The sequence below is a fragment of the Monodon monoceros genome, unplaced genomic scaffold, assembly GCF_005190385.1.
Source record: "Monodon monoceros isolate NGI ecotype Baffin Bay Population unplaced genomic scaffold, NGI_Narwhal_1 Super_Scaffold_19, whole genome shotgun sequence".
Classification (NCBI taxonomy): Eukaryota; Metazoa; Chordata; class Mammalia; order Artiodactyla; family Monodontidae; genus Monodon; species Monodon monoceros.
The window spans coordinates 14,825,099-14,845,443 of NW_021703775.1; the positions used below are offsets into that span (position 1 = coordinate 14,825,099).

Genomic DNA, 20,345 nt, shown 5'->3' on the forward strand with positions numbered 1-20,345 from the left:
CCCCTTATGGAGAGTTAAGAACTGGCTCCAGTACTTTCTACCCTGTTCCCAAGAACAGAGCACAGCCTCTGTTACTGCATTTTCTGTGGGGCTTTTCAATTGTTCGACTATGTCTCTGCTAGACTTTGAGTTCTTCGAGGGCAAGGATTTTATCGTTGATTATCTTTGAAATTGCTGAGCCGGCAGAAGACTGGATCACAGTAGCACTTGATGAATGCTTAGCTGACGATGAATAAACCTCTACCCTCCACCCTAGAAGAGTAACAAAGTTGATGCACAAAGAATTATAAACAAAAAGTCCTTACCCTTTCTCCCTCTGGTGACAGCATCGCTAAAATATCATTAGTGTAAATCTTTTCTGGCTCTGCCTCCATGCCAGGAATTCTTCCCTCCGTTGGAGGCACGAGAGCAAATTCGAGCTTTGAAATGGAGTCGAAGCATTTCCTTAAGTGTGGCTGCACAGCTTGGGGATTTCGTGTCTGGGCCAAAATCTCCAGAAGCTCATCATTTGACAAGAAGTAAAATCTAGATGAAAGAATATACTTAAAATGTAACTTGAAACTGAAGCAAAGCCTTGTATGGACATGAAAGATAAATCCCTTAGGCACATATCGTCCCCATCCACTGACTTACTGGACCTCTATCCCATGGGTCCTGGGTCTGGGAGGCCACGTGTCTCTAAATATGACTTTTATAAAGATTAGGGTGGATGCATCTCAAACATCTGGAATGAGTGCCTGGTACATAAAAGGTAGATATTTTTCATAAAAATTGTAAAGATGCCAGCACTTGCTAAGATACTGATTTGGCTGTATGTCTGTTACTTGGCTTTGAGCTCCTAGAGTGAAGATATATTACTTGTTTTCCCTAGAATCTGGCCTTGTACCTCACATATACCTGGTATTCAGTACATAATTTGTTGAATAGATGAATGGGTGGCTGCAGGAACCTTATTTGGTTCTGTGACTACACACATGGGGGCCATGCTGGTGTGATCCTGCCTGGGATTTTCTTAGATACTGCCCAACAGGGCCATTTGGAGACATGAAGATACCCTAGGAAAAAAAAAAAACTGGAGAAGGGGCACACCTGGATGCCCAGGGATGAGAGAGAAGGATGAGGGTCTGGCTAGAGAAGACACTTCACTCCTGTGGAGGAAGCTGCCTATGAGAGACCCCTCGGGATTGGAGGGATCCCATTAGCACGTGGAAGGCTCCACGTGAGAGAGGGGCCCAGTTGGGTACCAGCCAAGTCAGGCTTCTCCTGCAGTCTTGCCTCTCCTCCCTTTCCTGCCCCCAAACTGGAGACCTCAGGAACTTAATAGGAAGTGGGGAGGGTTGATGCCACACACCTTCATCATCACTAAAGCCTTCAGCCTTGCAACAGGCTTAGGCCAGAGAAGGGAGATGTTTCCACTTTGAAAGAAGTCCAGAGTTTTGATTATTATAGATCATTTAATGGGTTAAGGTAACGAGAACTTTTTGTATTATTATCAGAGAATGACCAGAAAATTCATGAGGCCTGCTCAAGATTTTGACAAGGGACAGGAAGAAACTAGCCCCTAGTAGGGAACACAGAGGCTGTCATTAGAAACAAAGATGTTTTGGGTTGCACCCTATTAGTCTTGCTTCTTTAAAATACCACATATGGTAATAATTTGTACCCCTGCCTCTTTTCAACTAATGAAACAGATAACTGTCAAGATTGGACTATGAGCCCTGTGGGAGAAGGAACAGTGTTATATTCACCTTGTGTCCCCAGAACCTAACTTGGTCCATGGCTCATAGTAAGCCTTCATTAAGGCTTGGAGCATGAAATCAGTGGTGTACAGAGCCTCCTGACATAATAAACACTGTAGACTTAGTTGATGTAATTCTAAACAAAAGGAAAAATAAAAGCTGATGCTTTTTGGTGTTCAATATTATCACAGGTAAATTTGTGTCCAGATTTCTTTAAAGATTAAAACAGTGTATAGATTTTCTCTGTTCTTGGGAGACTCAAGTTAGGAACCACTGATTTAAGAGTGAAATGAAAGGCACATTCCAAACCTCAAACTCTTCTGTCTTTTCCCATGTTGCCTGAATCTGTTAAACTCAATCAAATCTTCCAGCTCTTGGATATCTTGTGCACACACATACCCAGTCCTGGTACCCAGCAAAAACCCCTCTTACCCAAGTAACCCACATAAGCACCTAACCCTGGCTGACTCAGTGCTTGTCCTAGGAGAGACCTTAACAGCCATCTCCTTTACATCTAACAGGAAAAATCCATGAAAGATGAGCCGTTTTTTGATATTGTCTGTGTTACGGTACAATGTGCCCCAATGACTGAAGTCTGGAGCACTTGCTACCATCAGGTAGTCATAGTGTAGTCATATATAATTATATTGAAATGGTGTATTTACATGACTGTCCACCTGTTAACCACGAGCTCCATTAGAGTGGGGGTCTGGCCTTTTCTTCTTTGTATTTTTATCACTGAGCAAAACATTTGGTATGTTTCTAGAATGAATGGATGAGTAAAAAATTTCATTTGGAATTTGTGAAATGACCTCTTAGATAACTTCTACAGTAACCCTCTTAGGCCACCAATTAACCTAAAGAAACCAGCTCAGGCAACAAAGGTCTCTAACTTTTTACATACCCATCTGTGGACATGCACACACATGCAGGTACACACATACACACCAAGCAGCGAAACAATGCTGTGATCAAGAATCCTTCCAGCACCTTGGGTACTTATCCACTTAAACCAAATATTGTATATTTATCCTTGACACTTACACGCCCCAATCAAGATATTAGCTGGATTGCTATTATGAAATATCTTTCTTGTTTCCCTCTTTGGTTCCCTGATGTTTTGATTTTATAGCTTGTTTTTAAATATATCTTAACAAATTAATGAATACCCTTTTTTTTTTTTTTTTTTGAAGTACGTGGGCCTCTCACTGTTGTGGCCTCTCCCATTGTGGAGCACAGGCTCCAGACGCGCAGGCTCAGTGGCCATGGCTCACGGGCCCAGCCGCTCCGCGGCATGTGGGATCTTCCCGGACTGGGGCACGAACCCGTGTCCCCTGCATTGGCAGGTGGACTCTCAACCACTGCGCCACCAGGGAAGCCCATGGATACTGTTAACTACTAAAAAATATTGTTGGTAGCTTTATAAACTTACCTTGGAAAGATAACTCTTTTTGATTCTAAATATGCCTCTAGACACTTCTGAATTTGGTCAAGTAATGCATTATTATTTTGAAAAGTCTCCAGAAGTCCTGTTCATTGAAAAAAAAGGTACTGGTAAAGTTGTGTTAAAATAAATAGAGAATATAATTTTAAGTGGAAGTAAAATATGATATTAACATTTTTAGAGTTTTGGTTTTATTTGATGAAAGAATGGTCTAATAAGTTAAAATTGGGGGGGTTGGCTAAGAATGTTAACTATAACTTTTAATAATAACATTAATTTTGATATTTGCCACAGATGAACGGGTAAGTAACTTGAAACCTTTTAATCTGTCATCCCCCAATTTTGGGGGCCAGGTGTGCACAAACCAAAGCCAAACAGTTGCCATTCTCTAAACACTACATATTCTCTGTCACTTTCTTACTCATGTCTTCTGTTTTTTCTGCCATATTTAGATGCAAAAAAATTGTGGCAATAGCATCCTATGTCTTTATCACTAAACTGTAGCACCTTTAGGAGCAAGATTCATGTCTCACTTGATGTTGATGTTTTGGTGCGTATCACAGTGCCTGGCTTCCCCACCTGTCTGAGAATCAAATCTGGTCTTTTCCACGGTCTCCGAGCCTCTACGTGATCAGTGACCTAATGCAATCCCCAACCCGCCACCCAAGCACACTCTCCTCTCTGGCCTCACTCCTAAGCCCTCTCCTGTGTGTTGCACTCCACCCCACTCTCGCTTCCTTGGTGACAGTCATGTACGCTAAGCATGCTTTTATCACAGGGTCTTTGTTCTTCTCTCTGCCTTTAACAATCCTCCCTTAGGTCCATGAACATGTTTCATTTCCTCATTCCTGCAGATCTCTACTCAAAAGCCACTTTATCAAAAAATCCTTTCATCACACACACACACACACACATACACACACACACACACACACACACACACATACACACACACACACACACTGCAGCCCCCAACTACTCTCTAGCGCCTTTACCCTGCTTAATTTTTCTTCACTGCTTTATCATCACCTGAAATGATATATACAGGTCCACACTCCTTTATCTGAAATCTCTAGGGCCAAATGTATTTTGGATTTTTAAAAAATTTTCAAAAGTTACATTATATAACAAAAGTCCAGTTGGCACTGGGGCAGCACTCTGTAATAAAACGCATTAATATTTTTGCAGCAAAAGGTTTGGATATGCACATTAAGTGGATGTGCTAGGCAAGATAAAGGTCTCTCAGATATACCCATGTCCTAATCCCGAGAACCTGAGAATATGTTAGTTTTTATGGAAACAGGCACCTGGCAGATGTGGTTAAGGTACAGATCATAGGATGGGGAGATTATCTTGGATCATGCAGTGGGCCCAGTGTAATCCCAGGGGTCTTTTTTTTTTCTTTTTTTGGCCGTGCTGCGCAGCTTGTGGGATCTTAGTTCCCCAGCGATGGATCGAACCCCTGCCCCCTGCAGTGGAAGAGAGGAGTCCTAATCACTGGACTGTCAGGGAATTCCCCACAGGGGTCTTTATAAGCGGCAGAGAAGGAGATGTGATGGCAGAAGCAGAGGCTGGAGTGATGCATTTGTGACTGGAAGGGGACCAGGAACCAAGGATTGTGGGCAGCCTCTTGAAGCCCCAAAGTTTTAAGGTTTTCGATTTTATCATCCCATAGAGTTTTTCCTGCCTGTTTATGTTTTATGTAAGAGTCTTTGGGCAAAGAGTATAGTCCAGCAGGCTGCCTCTGCTTGACAAGGAAGCTCTCTATCCGTATCACCAGGATAGGCAGTGTGCTGCCATTTGCAGAACAACAATCAATCCTGTTGAGGCTGTGATACAAACCGCAAAGTTCAATCACCACGTATGTGTAATCACCCGGAAGGACTTTGATTCCACATCCCTAGAAACAGAACTTATTAAAACTCATTTCAACTGTATAGCACAGGGAACTCTACTCAATACTCTGTAATGACCTGTATGGGAAAAGAATCTAAAAAAGAGTGAATATATGTATATGTATAACTGATTCAGTTTGCTGTACAGCAGAAAATAACACCACATTGCAAATCAACTATATTCCAATCAAAATTAATTTAAAAAATAAATAAAACACATTTCAACCCTGAGATTAGAATTACCATTAGTGGCAATATTCGTAAGTGGTCTTAATGAATTACTTAAAATACGGTGTGGAAATTTTTATGGTTATAAGTCTGTGAGAACTTTAACAGAATAGGTCAACTGAATGTAAATGTATTTTTTGTAGCCTAAATTGGGAGATGGAAGCATCACTGATACTCTGTGGCAGGATCCCCTAACTCTAAAAACAGCAAAAGAAGTACATTCTTGTGTGCCCAAACTATGAACTGAGCTGAAACATGATGACGATGATGACGATAATAATAATGCAAATAGTAATAAAATAACAACAACAGTGTTCGATTCACATTGTTTAGCAAGAGTGTCAAATGTACTACAAATGTTCCTGGTCATCAACGCTGACTGGAATCAAGGGTTGAATGTACCACATTTTATTAGAATCTTACAGGTGATGGACCTTTTAGATAACTGTAATTCCTTTGTGGTTTCTTTTTTACCTGGTTGAGTAGCTGCTCGGAGCGCATTAGGCAGCCGGTTCACCTTCCTCATGATTTCTTTCCATGACTTATCCACTTGAAGGAACATCTTGGCCTCTGCAGGTAACTGCCTCTGAATATCTGGAGCGTTAAAAATACTCTCTAGGTAGAGCCAGTTTCTCTGGCAGTTCAGCCACTCTTCCTAGGAGAAAAATAGGGACATTACCAGATTTTTAACCTCAGGTTGAAAAAATACAGTTACGTTAAAAATAATTACATGGGGATTCACTGTATCTTTCTCCTTTTGGCAGCTTCTCACAGGTTCTTTGAAATGAAACCTCATTAAAAGGTCCAAGTCTCACCTCAGCCTAATTTCAACCCATTTTTTGTACTGAGTAGAGTTATAACGAGTCTACTACTGTGTGGTAACCAGAATGGACCCAGAGAAAGAGGATTAAAATGCCCAGAGGAGACACTCTAGGTGGAGGCACGATGCTTACTTAAAGGAATCTGAAGGGTTGGGAAGTGGTAAGTTTAGTGATTTACTTACTATTTCCAAATATAAAAATGGTTAGCAAAAAAGGTGTTTTTTTTTGCCTCAATTATGTCTATCATTCTTCCCTCTCCCTCTTTTTAAGAAGAAATATGATTCATTTTCTTCCATCAAAAAAGTAAAACCTGCTTGTGACAGAACACGTGGCAAAGACAGAACACTGGGAAGAAGAAGAAAATCACGCATCACTTTTCTCCTAGAGACAATCGCTGTTAATCAGAGAGAGCAGAAGTGCAGGGTCAGATCTAAAGTTTATAGACCTCACCGTTCCTCTGCACCTCCTGCCATCGCATGTGTGGGCCTGAGATCTGTGAAAGGGTTTCTCGTGTCTCACTCTAGATTTGGGGGCTATGCTTAAGCCCTAATGTCCCAACCACTCCTTGGTTTATTTCAGGTCTCGCACTATACACTTAATTCTCTGGAGGATCCCTACTATTCAGCGCTGCTTCTTTTAAGGACCTTCTATGGAAACATGCCCTTTACTTTGATCTAAATTTAGTCTCTCGTTTCATGGGGCTCAGCCATCAGTACAGAAGGCTGGACAGGCGTCAGATTAAAAAGTGTCCATTGAAGAGGATGGATTCACCATAGATATCTCTATGAAATGAGGATGGAACAAATTGCCTTTTCTTACTTAGTGCCTTTATTATTTCACAGATACCTTTTCATATTAGAACATATAAAAACCACACCATAGTTAAATCAAGGTAAAAAAATGAAGTCTAAGAAAGAGATTGGATGGGAACAAAGTGAGACCAGAGTAAGTGGGTTCTTTATTATGGGATAATCTGAGGTTGAATAAAATAAAGAGAAGGTGTGTATGACAGGAAGGGTGCCAAGGAGACTTCAAGCAGCAGTATTTGTTTAGTAAATATGAGGTTGCTGTGGCTAGACTCTTAAGGTGGCCCCCAAGACCTGGGCTTCCTGACCTTGTGTGATCCTCTCCCCTTGAGTGTGGGTGCCACCGTGACTTGCTTCTAGCTATGGAGAATATACAAAGATAACAGGATGTACACAGTTATGTGTACAGTACACAAGGCTGTAACCTCTGTCTTGCCAGGAGACTTTCTCTTCCCTGCTCGACTGATGGAGCAAGTGATCTGGTTGAGGAAGTCCACATGCAAAAAAACTGTGGGCAACATGGAGGACCTGAGGATGGCCTCTGGTTGACAGCCTGTGAGAAAATGAAGCCCCCGGTCCCGGAATTGCAAGAAAATGATTTCTGCCAACGTCCTTCCTCAGTTGAACCTCTGATGAGAGCCCAGTCCTGGCCCACATCTTGACTGAACCCTCGTGAGGCCCTGAGTATAAGACCCAGTTAAGTTATGAACTCCTGACCCACAGAAACTGTGGGATTATAAATGTAGATTGTTTTATACCACTAAGTTTGTGATACTTTGTTTCACAGCAATAATAACTAATACAGGGTGATGGTGTAGTCTTGCAAAGAAGAGTTCAATATATTTGCATTTTCCTTACATTTTGAGCATAATAAAATGTCAATAATTAAATCTTATATCTAAACTGTACAATATTTAAGTGACTGAACAAATGATTTCTAAATCCAATTCTCTGAGTCCATGAATTGAAATGATCCTTACTCACCAGTGTTTGATTAAACAAAGCAAGTTGTTTCTGCCAGTCATCCACTCGAGTTTTCAGTGGGCCAGCGTAACGTGATGAGGCAATGGTTGCAATGTTGATGGTGCTGTCATCAAGAAGGACCTTTAAGGAAAGGCAAAGAAAATACATGCAACACCATGTGTTTTTGCTCTCAAAGATAATTACAGATATTTAATTCCAACAGCCCATTTATTTATTTTTACTTTAACATTTTTAGTTTTATATTGGAATATAGTTGATTTACAATGTTGTGTTAGTTTCAGGTGTACAGCAAAGTGATTCAGTTACACGCATACATGTATCCATTCTTTTTCAGATTCTTTTCCTGTATAAGTTATTGCAGAATTTTGAGTAGAGTTCCCTGTACTATATATACAGTAGGTTCTTGTTGATTATCTATTTTATATATAGTAGTGTGTCTATGTTAATCCCAAACCATTTAAAAGCCAACTTTTTGAATAAACAGCTTTATCTCACTTACTGTTTCCCACCCATCCACTTCCCCTCCTTCTCTCCTTCACTAGGGTTTATAATGCACTATGATGTTCTCTTAAATGTCACCAAGGAACTTCTGATTGTCAAATCCTGGCTGTTTCTGTAATTATTAATGGCACACATTTCTGTTTAGCTCAGTAGTCTTCTCCAGTCTCCCCCCTACAAGGTATCTGGTACCTTCTTTATATCATTTGGTCATCCAGGTCTTTATTTCTCAAAGTGCTCAAAACTCGAAAAAGTACGTGCCTTCCCTACCCAATGAAACATCACTTTCCCTCAATTATCTTGAGGAAGAGGAAAAGTGAACTCATTCATGTCAAGCTCTGGATGATTATAGACAGTTTTCCCTCTACCTCCCCCCTCCCCTACTCCTTCCTCTTACACCACAGCACCCCTCGCAGAACATGTACATTTAAAAAACTGTGTCTGTTAATCTAAAGGATTTTAATTGCTCTATTTAAATTATAAACTTCTTGAGAGCAGAAGCCCCATCACCTGGCATCACCTGGCCTCATACTGACTGATTTCCATCTTGGGTCTGCTCTCCCCTCCACCGTACAGAGTGACGTCTGGTCTTGCTCTTCCAGACTATACCTGGCAAAGCCATTTCATCTCTAATTCTGGCCTGGGTACACCATAACAGGCCAGGGCTTTGCTTTTCTAAACAAAATTTATTGAAGTATAGTTGATTTATAATATTGTGCTAATTTCTGCTGTAGAGCAAAGTGATTCAGTTATACATATGTGTACAATTTTTTCATATTCTTTTCCATTATGGTTTATTACAGGATATTGAATATAGGTCTCTGTGTGGACTTTGCTTTTTAAATTGAGTCATAATTCCCAGATTCTTTTGCTAAACAAATGTGCCCTTTGGATTTTAAGTCACTAAGAATATTCCAAACACATGGGTTAGATTTATCTTCTTTTGCTGTTAATAGAGCATGACCATCTACTCCTAATCTCAAAAAATTCAAGTGAATTTAGCTTCTTAGTGTGATATAAACCTGAAATGCTCATTCACGCTTCTTTGCCTCATTTAAATGGTTTGAAATGCCTTCCATTCCCATCTATGCCTATCAGACCCCCAGATTTTTAAGGTCCAGCATGTCTTCGCTGGTCTAGGAAGGATTCTCTGATCACTTCAGCCACAGCTGATCTCTTTGCTCTTCTAAATTCCTCAACAGTTATCAACTACAAGATTATAACTCATATATATATATATATATATATATATATATAACATATCTATTGCTTTGCTAAATATTTCATGTACAAGTATTCCTGTCAATTATTCATATTCATATATTGCCTTCCCAATTAGATTTTTCCTTGTTTAATAACTCTCATATTTCAGTCCTTCATCATAACCTCCCATAGAATATTTAGGACTAGGTCTCACAAGAACCTTCAACATAAGTTTCAATAACCCAGTTACCCACCTGTATGTCATCTGTGCCACCCAGGATAAACACATCTTTGGTGTCACGGTGAGGGAGGACGACAAATTCAGTTGTTTTCCAAGAATCCTCCACCTTAGAAATAGTTCAAGTCTTAGGATAGCTCAATTCATTTGTGTGTAGGTACTTGATAAATGCATGTGGAATGAAACAAGTGAAAACTCCATAATTATCCTAATCTCCTTCTGCCTTTAAAATTCTTAAAATCTTCTAGGTTAGATGACAATGATTTGCTTAATTTTATTGAATAGCATTAAAACATATGAATAATTTGTGATACTTTCATGTGTATTCCCTCCCTTTAATTAAAAGAAAAAGATTCTTTTTACATAGATGCTTGGAAGATGTGTGTTTTTGGAGTAAGGAGGTTAAATATCCTAAGTAGAGAAATCTTCTCAATGTGCTTTTGAAGCATTTCGTATAGTGAATCTTCTCTAGTGTGTAAGTTTGAAAGGTAATGTATTTTGGCATAAGAGATCTTCCTTGGTATGTGGTTCTTTATATAAAGCATGCAAATTTGTTGCCATCCAGTTCCTGTTGGATTATAAGCTAAGCAGAAAGAAGATATTTATAGAGGTGATAACAATAATAATGATACAAATGTAAGGAAACAGCACAAGGATAACTGATAATGAGAGGGTGAAAGCTGCAATGTTGAAAAACCCATTCAGATAAAACAAAAGTTGATCTCACTGAATATGAAAACCTTTACGTTCCCTGATCTTCAGAATATACATTTTTCAGGTTTACCTTTTTAAGAACTGTTTCTAAGGCAGCTTCTCCAGAAGCCTGTCCAGAAATGTCCTGGATTTCTCGGCCAAAGTCAAAAACATGCAACTCAGAGAGCTTCTCCAAGGTTAATGGAATGTCAGGGTCTACTAGGGTGGCATCAACTGTTTGTTCAATAGCTGCCCAATGTCTAGGCTTCAGAGTTGGGTTCCTCAGGTCAATGATAACTGGAAGCTGGAAAACAAACACTCTCAGAGACACCATCCTTTTTATCTGAAAAACAGCCCAAGGCTTCTGGTTTCAATTTGGGCACATAAAGAGCTGGAAAGAACACCACTGACACTCTTACAACAAAGAAAAATCTGCACAAACTGAAAGTTAATGACTTATATTGAACCCATCAGAAAAGTGAGGCTTCAGGGAAACCAACTAAGTCAAAATTTGAAGAGACACTCCACAGCAAGAAATAGGACACGAGAATTTGCTTACCTAGGAGAGATGCCTTGGGTTGCCGTTTAAACTAGTTAGAAGATGTTGCTGAATTTTAAAAATAAGTTGCTAAGACTGAATGTAGGGTAGCATGAGAGTGTGAAGTACCTGGGGGCTACAAATCTTACTAAATATTACAAATATTACTAAAGCTGGAGGAGGGACAGGAACAACTGTGAAGCTCAGAATTTTGTGAAAAAGGAGCACAGTGCTTTGTTAGGATAGAAACTTAATCAGAACACAAGGGAATATTCCTCCTCACTTCTTCCACCAGGAAGAATAACAGTGGAATAGAGAGTGGAAAGCTGCAAGGTACAGATTTTCTCTGGGCATAAAACGAAAGAATGACCCAAGGTCAGGGAAAACAGAAATTGAAAAAATGACTGTTGGCAAACAAGCCCAAACTAAACACAAGGTATCACTAGAACAATTTGAATACTGTGGTATACTGAGGGCAACCACAGCAGCACCAAACTTCAAATCTAGCCGAATTTCTAACCAGATTTAATATAACATGCCACACAGAAGGCCAAGTAGAAGGAAAGGCATGATCATTTCCAGGCACAAAAATTATTTACTTCAGTATCTACTGTTCTGCATAAGATGTCTGGATTTCAACAACAATTTAAGAAGTATGTGAAAGGGCAAGGCAAACATACATCCCAAAAGATACAAAATTAATCAGAATCACACTCAAGTCTGACACATATGTTGGAATTAACAGATAGAACTTAAACTAATTGTGATTAATATGTTAATGGATCTAATGGAAAAGGTAGACAACATGCAAGATCAGAAGGGAAATGTCAATAAAATGATGGAAACTGTAATTAAAAATCAAATGGAAATGTTAGAAATGAGGAAGGCTGTAAGAGGTACAAAGAATGTCTTTGATGAGATGAACACAGACAAGGAATCCATGAATTTGAAGGTAAGTGAGTAGGAATTACCCAAACTCATACACAAAGAGAAAAAACAGTGAAACGCTCCCCTGCCCCCATCCAAACCTAGAACAGAATATCCATGAGCTTGGTACAATATCAGATGGTCTGACATACATGTAATAGAAATCCCAGAAGGATAAGAGAGATAGAAAACACAGCAGAAGAGATATCAAAGAAATAATGGCTCAATTTTTTTCAAAGTTAAAGGCAGACACAAAACCAGAGATCCAAGAAACTCTGAGAATATCAAGCAGGATAAATATAAATGGTAAACAACAATAATAACATACACCCAGGCATATCACACTTCATACTGCCAAAAACCAAGAAAAAGAGAAAAATTTGAAGGCAGCCAGACAAAAAATACATATTATCTACAGAAGAACAAGGATAAGAACTACAGCAGACTTTATGTCAGAAATCATGCAAGTAAAAAGATAACAAAAGGATATTTTTACATTGTTGAAAGAAAAAACAAAATCTGCCGACTCAGAATTATATACCAGTGAAAATATCATTCAAAATAAAGGATAAAGACTTTCTCAAAACAAAAATTTGGGGAGTTCATTGCTAGTATACCTACTCAGTAAGAAATATTAAAGGAAGTTCTTCAGGCAGAATGAATATGCTATGAGTCAGAAACTTTGATCCATACAAAGAAATGAAGAACATTGGAAATGGAACAGATGTAAAATAAATTTCATATCCTATTTTTATTCTCCTAAAAGGTAACTATAAAAAACAGAAATAGTAGCAATATGTAGTGTTTATACTACATATAAAAGTAAAATATATGACAACATTAATACAAAGGATGAGAGGGAGAATTGGGAGTATGGTATTATAAACTCTTTATACTATGCATGAAGAAGTATAATATTATTTGAAGTTTGTTTTGGATTAATTGAAAATCTATATTTTAAATCTAGGATAACCACTAAAAATTGCTTTAATGAAGTATGAATAACAACTCCATAGAGAAGATAAAACGGAATCATAAAACCTATACAATTAAATCAAGAGAGGAAAGAAAAAGAGGAAAAAAGAAACAACAAACAAATAAAAAACCAGCATGATGACAATTTTAATCCAACCATACAAATAATATTCTAAATATTAATGGTCTAAACATGTCATTTAAAAGACTTTTTAAAAATCAGATTGGATAAAAAAGCAGGAACCAATTATATGCTGTTCAAGAAATACTTTAAATATAAAGACATAGAAAAGTTAAAAGTGAAAAAATGGAGAAAGTAATATCATGAAAACTCTAAAAGAAATCTGTACTAACTATATTAATTTCAGATAATGCAGACTTCAGAAGAAGAAATCTTATAAAAAATAAAGAGGGAAAATATGTAAATGATAAGAGGGTCAATTCTCCAAGAAGAAGTAGTAATACTAAGTGTGAATACATCTAACAACGGAGCATCAAAATAAATAAAGCTCCACTGTCTTGAGATGCAGTATCCTCATAAGTTATTTGGAATTTTTCTTTATAGAAGATTTGTCTTTTATCCTTTGTCTATCTATCTACCTATTTATCTATCTATTCATCCACTCAGTTGTTTACTTATGTCAATATGAATTCATGGATATTTATTTTATAATTTGGGTTATAACACAATATTGTATTATTTATTGTTTGGTCAAATCATTACAACTTGGGCCATTGAAAATTCTTTCACTTGATTTCTGTGTATCTTTGATATAAGCCGTAATTTTTTTTTCTTTTTTTCACCAACAATAGAGAATCTATTTTATATTATTTTTTATTTAAAAATTTTTTTTCATGTTTTTTTTCAACATCTTTATTGGAGTATAATTGGTTTCCAATGGTGTGTTAGTTTCTGCTTTATAACAAAGTGAATCAGTTATACATATACATATATCCACATATCTCTTCCCTCTTGCATCTCCCTCCCTCCCACCCTCCCTATCCCACCCATCTAGGTGGTCACAAAGCACCGAGCTGATCTTCCTGTGCTATGTGGCTGCTTCCCACTAGCTATTATTTTACATTTGGTAGTGTATATATGTCCATGCCACTCTCTCACTTTGTCCCAGCTTACCCTTCCCTCTCCCCATATCCTCAAGTCCATTCTCTAGTAGGTCTGCAACTTTATTCCTGTCTTGCCCCTAGGTTCTTCATGACCATTTTTTTTTTTTAGATTCCATATATATGTTAGCATACGGTATTTGTTTTTCTCTTTCTGACTTACTGCACTCTGTATGACAGACTCTAGGTCCATCCACCTCACTACAAATAACTCAATTTCGTTTCCTTTTATGGCTGAGTAATATTCCATTCCATATATGTGCCGCATCTTCTTTACCCATTCATCTGTTGATGGACACTTAGGTTGCTTCCATGTCCTGGCTATTGTAAATAGAGCTGCAATGAACATTGCGGTACATGACTCTTTTTGAATTATGGTTTTCTCAGGCTATATGCCCAGTAGTGGCATTTCTAGGTCATATGGTAGTTCTATTTGCAGTTTTTTAAGGAACATCCTTACTGTTCTCCATAGTGGCTGTATCAATTTACATTCCCACCAACAGTGCAAGAGGGTTCCCTTTTCTCCACACCCTCTCCAGCATTTGTTGTTTGTAGACTTTTTGATGATGGCCATTCTGATTGGTGTGAGATGATATCTCATTATAGATTTGATTTTCATTTCTCTCATGATTAATGATGTTGAGCATTCTTTCATGTGTTTGTTGGCAATCTGTATATCCTCTTTGGAGAAATGTCTATTTAGGTCTTCTGCCCATTTTTGGATTGGGTTGTTTGCTTTTTTTGATATTGAGCTGCATGAGTTGCTTGTATGTTTTGGAGATTAATCCTTTGTCAGTTGCTTCATTTGCAAATATTTTCTCCCACTCTGAGGGTTGTCTTTTGGTCTTGTTTATGGTTTCCTTTGTTGTGCAAAAGCTTTGAAGTTTCATTAGGTCCCATTTGTTTATTTTTGTTTTTATTTCCATTTCTCTAGGCAGTGGGTCAAAAAGGATCTTGCTGTAATTTATGTCATAGAGTGTTCTGCCTATGTTTTCCTCTAAGAGTTTGATGGTGTCTGGCCTTACATTTAGGTCTTTAATCCATTTTGAGTTTATTTTTGTGTATGGTGCTAGGGAGTGTTCACATTTCATTCTTTTACATGTAGGTGTCCAGTTTTCCCAGCACCACTTATTGAAGAGGCTGTCTTTTCTCTGTTGTATATTCTTGCCTCCTTTATCAAACATAAGGTGACCATATGTGTGTGGGTTTATCTCTGGGCTTTCTATTCTGTTACATTGATCTATATTTCTGTTTGTGTGCCAGTACCATACTGTCTTGATTACTGTAGCTTTGTAGTATAGTCTGAAGTCTGGGAGCCTGATTCCTCCAGCTTCATTTTTCTTTCTGAAGATTGCTTTGGCTATTTGGGGTCTTTTGAGTTTCCATACAAATTGTAAAAATTTTTGGTCTAGTTCTGTGAAAAATGCCAGTGGTAGTTTGATAGGGATTGCATTGAATCTGTAGATTGCTTTGGGTAGTAGAGTTATTTTCACAATGTTGATTCTTCCAGACCAAGAACATGGTATATCTCTCCATCTATTTGTATCATCTTTAATTTCTTTCATCAGTGTCTTATAATTTTCTGCATACAGGTCTTTTGTCTCCTTAGGTAGGTGTATTCCTAGATGTTTTATTCTTTTTGTTGCAATGGTAAATGGGAGTGTTTTCTAAATTTCACTTTCAGATTTTTCAGCATTAGTGTATAGGAATGCCAGAGATTTCTGTGCATTAATTTTGTATCCTGCTACTTTACCTAATTCATTGATTAGCTCTAGCAGTTTTCTGGTAGCATCTTTAGGATTCTCTATGTATAGTATCACGTCATCTGCAAACAGTGACAGCTTTACTTCTTCTTTTCTGATTTGGATTCCTTTCTTTTCTTTTTCTTCTCTGATTGATGTGGCTAAAACTTCCAAAACTATGTTGAATAAGAGTGGTGAGAGTGGGCAACCTTGTCTTGTTCCTGATCTTAGTGCAAATGGTTTCAGTTTTTCACCATTGAGGATGATATTGGCTGTGGGTTTGTCCATCATTTTGTTTTTTGAGCACTTCCTTACTTTTTGGCACTGGAGGATGCTCCAGGTTCATCTTGTATATTCTCTGACTCATCCCTAGAATCAGTCATTTCTATAAGGATCTCTGATTCATTTTATTGGAAAATGGTATTAAAAACCAAGATCTGGACAAAGGATATTGCTGGAAGCAATGAGGTAGAACACAACTTCACCCCTTAAATGTAGGCTTTGCATAGAGACTTCCTTTCAAAGAATACAGTGTGGAAAGTTGGGTAGTAATTTTATAGTGGGGAAAAATGCTACTTCAGTCACGTGATCAAGCTTAATATCATTAGTGAAAAGTCATGGTGATAGCATTTATCTTTAATAAGATGTGATAATAATAATACTTTACCTCTGTGGTCTTCCTTGCAAGAATCTATAACCCCAGTCTAATCATGAGAAAAACACCAGACAACCCCAAAATGACAGACGTTCTATAAAATACCTGACTAGTACTTCTCATAACTATCAAGATCATAATAAACAAGAAAAGTCTGAGAATCTGTCACAGTCTAAAGGAGTCCAAGAAGACAAGACATCTAAATGTAATGTTTATCCTGGAAAGGATCCTGGGACAGAGAAAGGACATTAGATAAAAATGAGAAACTTCAGATAAAATATGGACTTTAATAATAATATAGTGACATTGTTTCATTAGATGTGGCAAATGTATTAGACTAATGTAATATGTTAACAGTAGAGGAAACTGGATTCAGGGCATATGGGAAACCTCTATATTTCTGTTGTAAGTTTTCTGTAAGTCTAAAATGATTCTAAAATAAAGAGTTTATTTAAAAATAAATGAGGCAAAAATTGATGTAACATAGGGGGAATTAGACAAATCCACAATTATAGTTGGACATTTCATCATTCCTCTCTGAGTAACTAACAGAACAAGTAGGCAGAAAATCAGTAAGGATACAGATGATCTGAACACTACCATCAGCCAAATTGACTTAATTGAGATTTATAGAAAAATCACTGAGCAATAGCAGAATACACATTCTTCTCAAGTGTATATAGAAGACGTACCAAAATAGACCATATTTTGGGTCATAAAGCCAATCTTAACAAATTAAAAGGACAGAAATCATAAAAGTATATTTTTGGACTATAATAAAATTAAAGTTCAAATCAGTAACAGATATGTTGAAAATCCCCAAATATTTTAATAATAAGCAACATTCTTCTAACTAGGCCATATATCAAAGAAGAAGTCTCAGGAGTATTAAAATATATTTTGAACTAAATTAAAATAAAAATACAATATATCAAAATTCACAAGATTCAGCTAAAGCTGTGACTAGACAGAAATTTACAGTATTAAATGCTTATATCAGAAAAGAAAAGTTTCAAATCAGCAACTTAAGCTTCCACCATACGAAATTTTGAAGAAATAAAAAATTAAATGTAAGGCAAGAAGAAGAAAGGACATAATAAAGATTAGAGGAGAAATCAATGAAATGGAAAATATAAAAACAATAAAGAATATCAATCAACCCCAAAGCTGGCTCTTTGAAAGGTCAAAGTGATAAATGACTAGCAGGACAAACGAAGAAAGAAAGGGAGAAAATACAAATTGCCAATATCAGCAATGATAAAGGGGACATCATTATGGATCCCACATACTTTAAAAGGATAAAAAAGAAATATTATGATAAACTTTATGTCTAATAACTTCAACAATTTGGATGAAATGGGCCATTTCCTTGGAAGATACACTATAAAGTCCCCTCAAGAAGAAATAGATAACCCGAATAACTCAAATTGTATGAATGAAGTTCAGTTTTTTGTTAAAATCCCTCCAAAAGAGAAAACTTTAAGCTCAGATAGTTTCACTCTTGAATTCTACCAAACATCTAAGTGAAAATTAATACTAATTCTGTATAATCTCCTGCAGAAAATAGAAGAGGAAGGAACACTCCCTAAGTCGTTTTATGAGGCAGTATTAACTCATAACCACACAATGATGTTACAAGAAAAGAAAACTAAAGATCAATGTCCCTCATGAATATAGGCGCAAAAACATCCTCAAATAATATTAATAATTTGAATTCAGCAATATAAAACAGTATAGTACATCATGACCCAAGTGAGGTTCTGTTCAGGAATTCAAGCCTGCTTCAATATTTGACCACTGATAGATGTAATTCACCATGTTAATAGACTAAAGAAGAAAAACCATATGATCATAGGCATAGAAAAATCATTTGATAATTATCAACACCCATCTATGATAAAAAAAAGAAACCTCTCAGGAAACTATGAAACTGTTATCTTAATATAGGGCATCTATAAAAAAATTTGACTAACATCATACTTAAAAAGAGACTGAATATTTCCCCTCTAAGATACGGAAAAGGACAAGGATGTTTTCTCTCACCACTCCTATTCAATATCGTACAGTAAATCCTGGCCAGTGCAACAAGGCAAGAAAAAGAAATAAAAGGCACACAGATTGTAATGGAAGAAATAAAATTGTCTTTATTCACAGTTGCAATCATTTTCTACGTTGAAAATTCTGAATAATGTACAAAAATCTCCTAAAATTAAAAAGTGAATTTATTAAGATCACAGAATATAAGATCAATATACAAAGGTCAATAGTATTCCTACATACCAGCAATGAACACTTAGAATTTGAAATGAAAAACAATATAATTTAAGATAACATAAAAGAATACTTAGTTTTAAATATCTGCATAATCTGTACACTGAAAATTACAAAATGTTAATGAAAAGAAATAAAAGAAGACCTAACTAAATAAAGGGTTAGGCAGGTAACAGATTAGAAAATTCAATCTTGTTAAGATGTCAATTCTCTGGAAATTGATCTATTGATTTGACACAGTCCCCCCAAAATCCCAGCAATTTTTTATACATATGATAAGCTAATTCTAACATTTACATGAAAAGGTAAAGGAATCAGAATTGACAAAATTGTGAAAAAGAAGAACAAGTTGGAGAACTTAACACTACCTGATTTCAAGACTTACTAGCTATAGTTATCAAGAGAGCGTGGTATTGGTGAAAGAATAGACTTACAGAACAACCAAACAGAATAGAGAGTCCAGAAACAGACTAAAAAATATGGTCAGCTGACTTTTGACAAAGATGAAAAGGCAAACAATGGAGAAAGAATACTTTTTTCAAACAATGGTTCTGGATCAACTGAATATCCATATGTAAAAATGTAAATAACTCAAATCATATACTTTAATTTAAAAAAAAAGCAACACTAAAACACTTCCAGAAGAAAATACAGAAGAAACTCTGTGTGACCTTTAGGTTTGGCAAAAGTTTTTAGATTCTATACTAAAAAGATAATCTGTAAAAGAAAAAAATATTACTTGGACTTTTATCAAATTTAAGCCTTTTGTTCTGTGAAAGTCACTGTTTAGGGTCTAAAAAGACAAGACACTGACTGGGAAAACTATTTTCAAGTTACATATTTGAAAAAGGACTTATATCATGACTATATAACACAACATTGTTAATCAACTATACTCCAATATAAAATAAAAATTAAAAAAAAATCTTTGCTGTTCTTCTATGAATTGTTAGACCCTAATGTCTTTAGAATGTAAATTCTAAAAACTTCTGCTGTGTAAAATGTATAAAAACTTTTTGGTGTGTCAAATATCATTTGTGTTACAAATTTTCAAGCTGGTAGTCTCTTTTACCATTACTTTGTGAGTACTATTTAATTACTATTTGAGAGTCAACAGAAGAATGAATGAACAAGGATCATCGTTGCCAATGGACACTGTTCTCTATATGTCAAAAATTAAATAAAATATAGATTTTAAAGTTCCAAAAAAAGAGAACTCTGAAAACTCACTAATAACAAAACAAACAACCCAATTAAAAATTGGGCTACTATTCAAACAGACATTTCAGCAAAGAAGGTAGATGGATGGCAAATGGACATGGGAAAAGATGTTCAACATTACTAATCATTAGAAAAAGGTAAATCATCACCATTATGAGACAGTACCACACATTTATTAGAAAGGTTAAAATGAAAACCAAACCAAACCAAAAAAATAAACTCCCTATTGATAACAAGTGCTGGTGAGAGTGAGAAACAACTAGAATTCTCATACAATTCAATTGCATGATTTGGCCAGTTGAAGAGAGGGATGCAGTCTGTGCCTCTGCAATACAGTAGCTGAAT

The 20,345-nt window shown here is 36.6% G+C and overlaps 1 protein-coding gene across 1 annotated transcript in view; it reads right to left on the minus strand.

Moving 5' to 3' along the window:
- Positions 1-20,345, minus strand: part of DNAH6 (dynein axonemal heavy chain 6) — a 291,735-nt gene that overhangs the window by 168,945 nt on the left and 102,445 nt on the right. The window contains exons 19-24 of the mRNA XM_029232839.1: positions 10,641-10,853; positions 9,873-9,965; positions 7,918-8,037; positions 5,781-5,961; positions 3,172-3,268; positions 306-525 (exon numbers count right to left, since the gene is read on the minus strand). Coding sequence (XP_029088672.1) covers positions 306-525; positions 3,172-3,268; positions 5,781-5,961; positions 7,918-8,037; positions 9,873-9,965; positions 10,641-10,853 — 924 coding nt within the window. The remainder of the gene's footprint in view (positions 1-305; positions 526-3,171; positions 3,269-5,780; positions 5,962-7,917; positions 8,038-9,872; positions 9,966-10,640; positions 10,854-20,345) is intronic.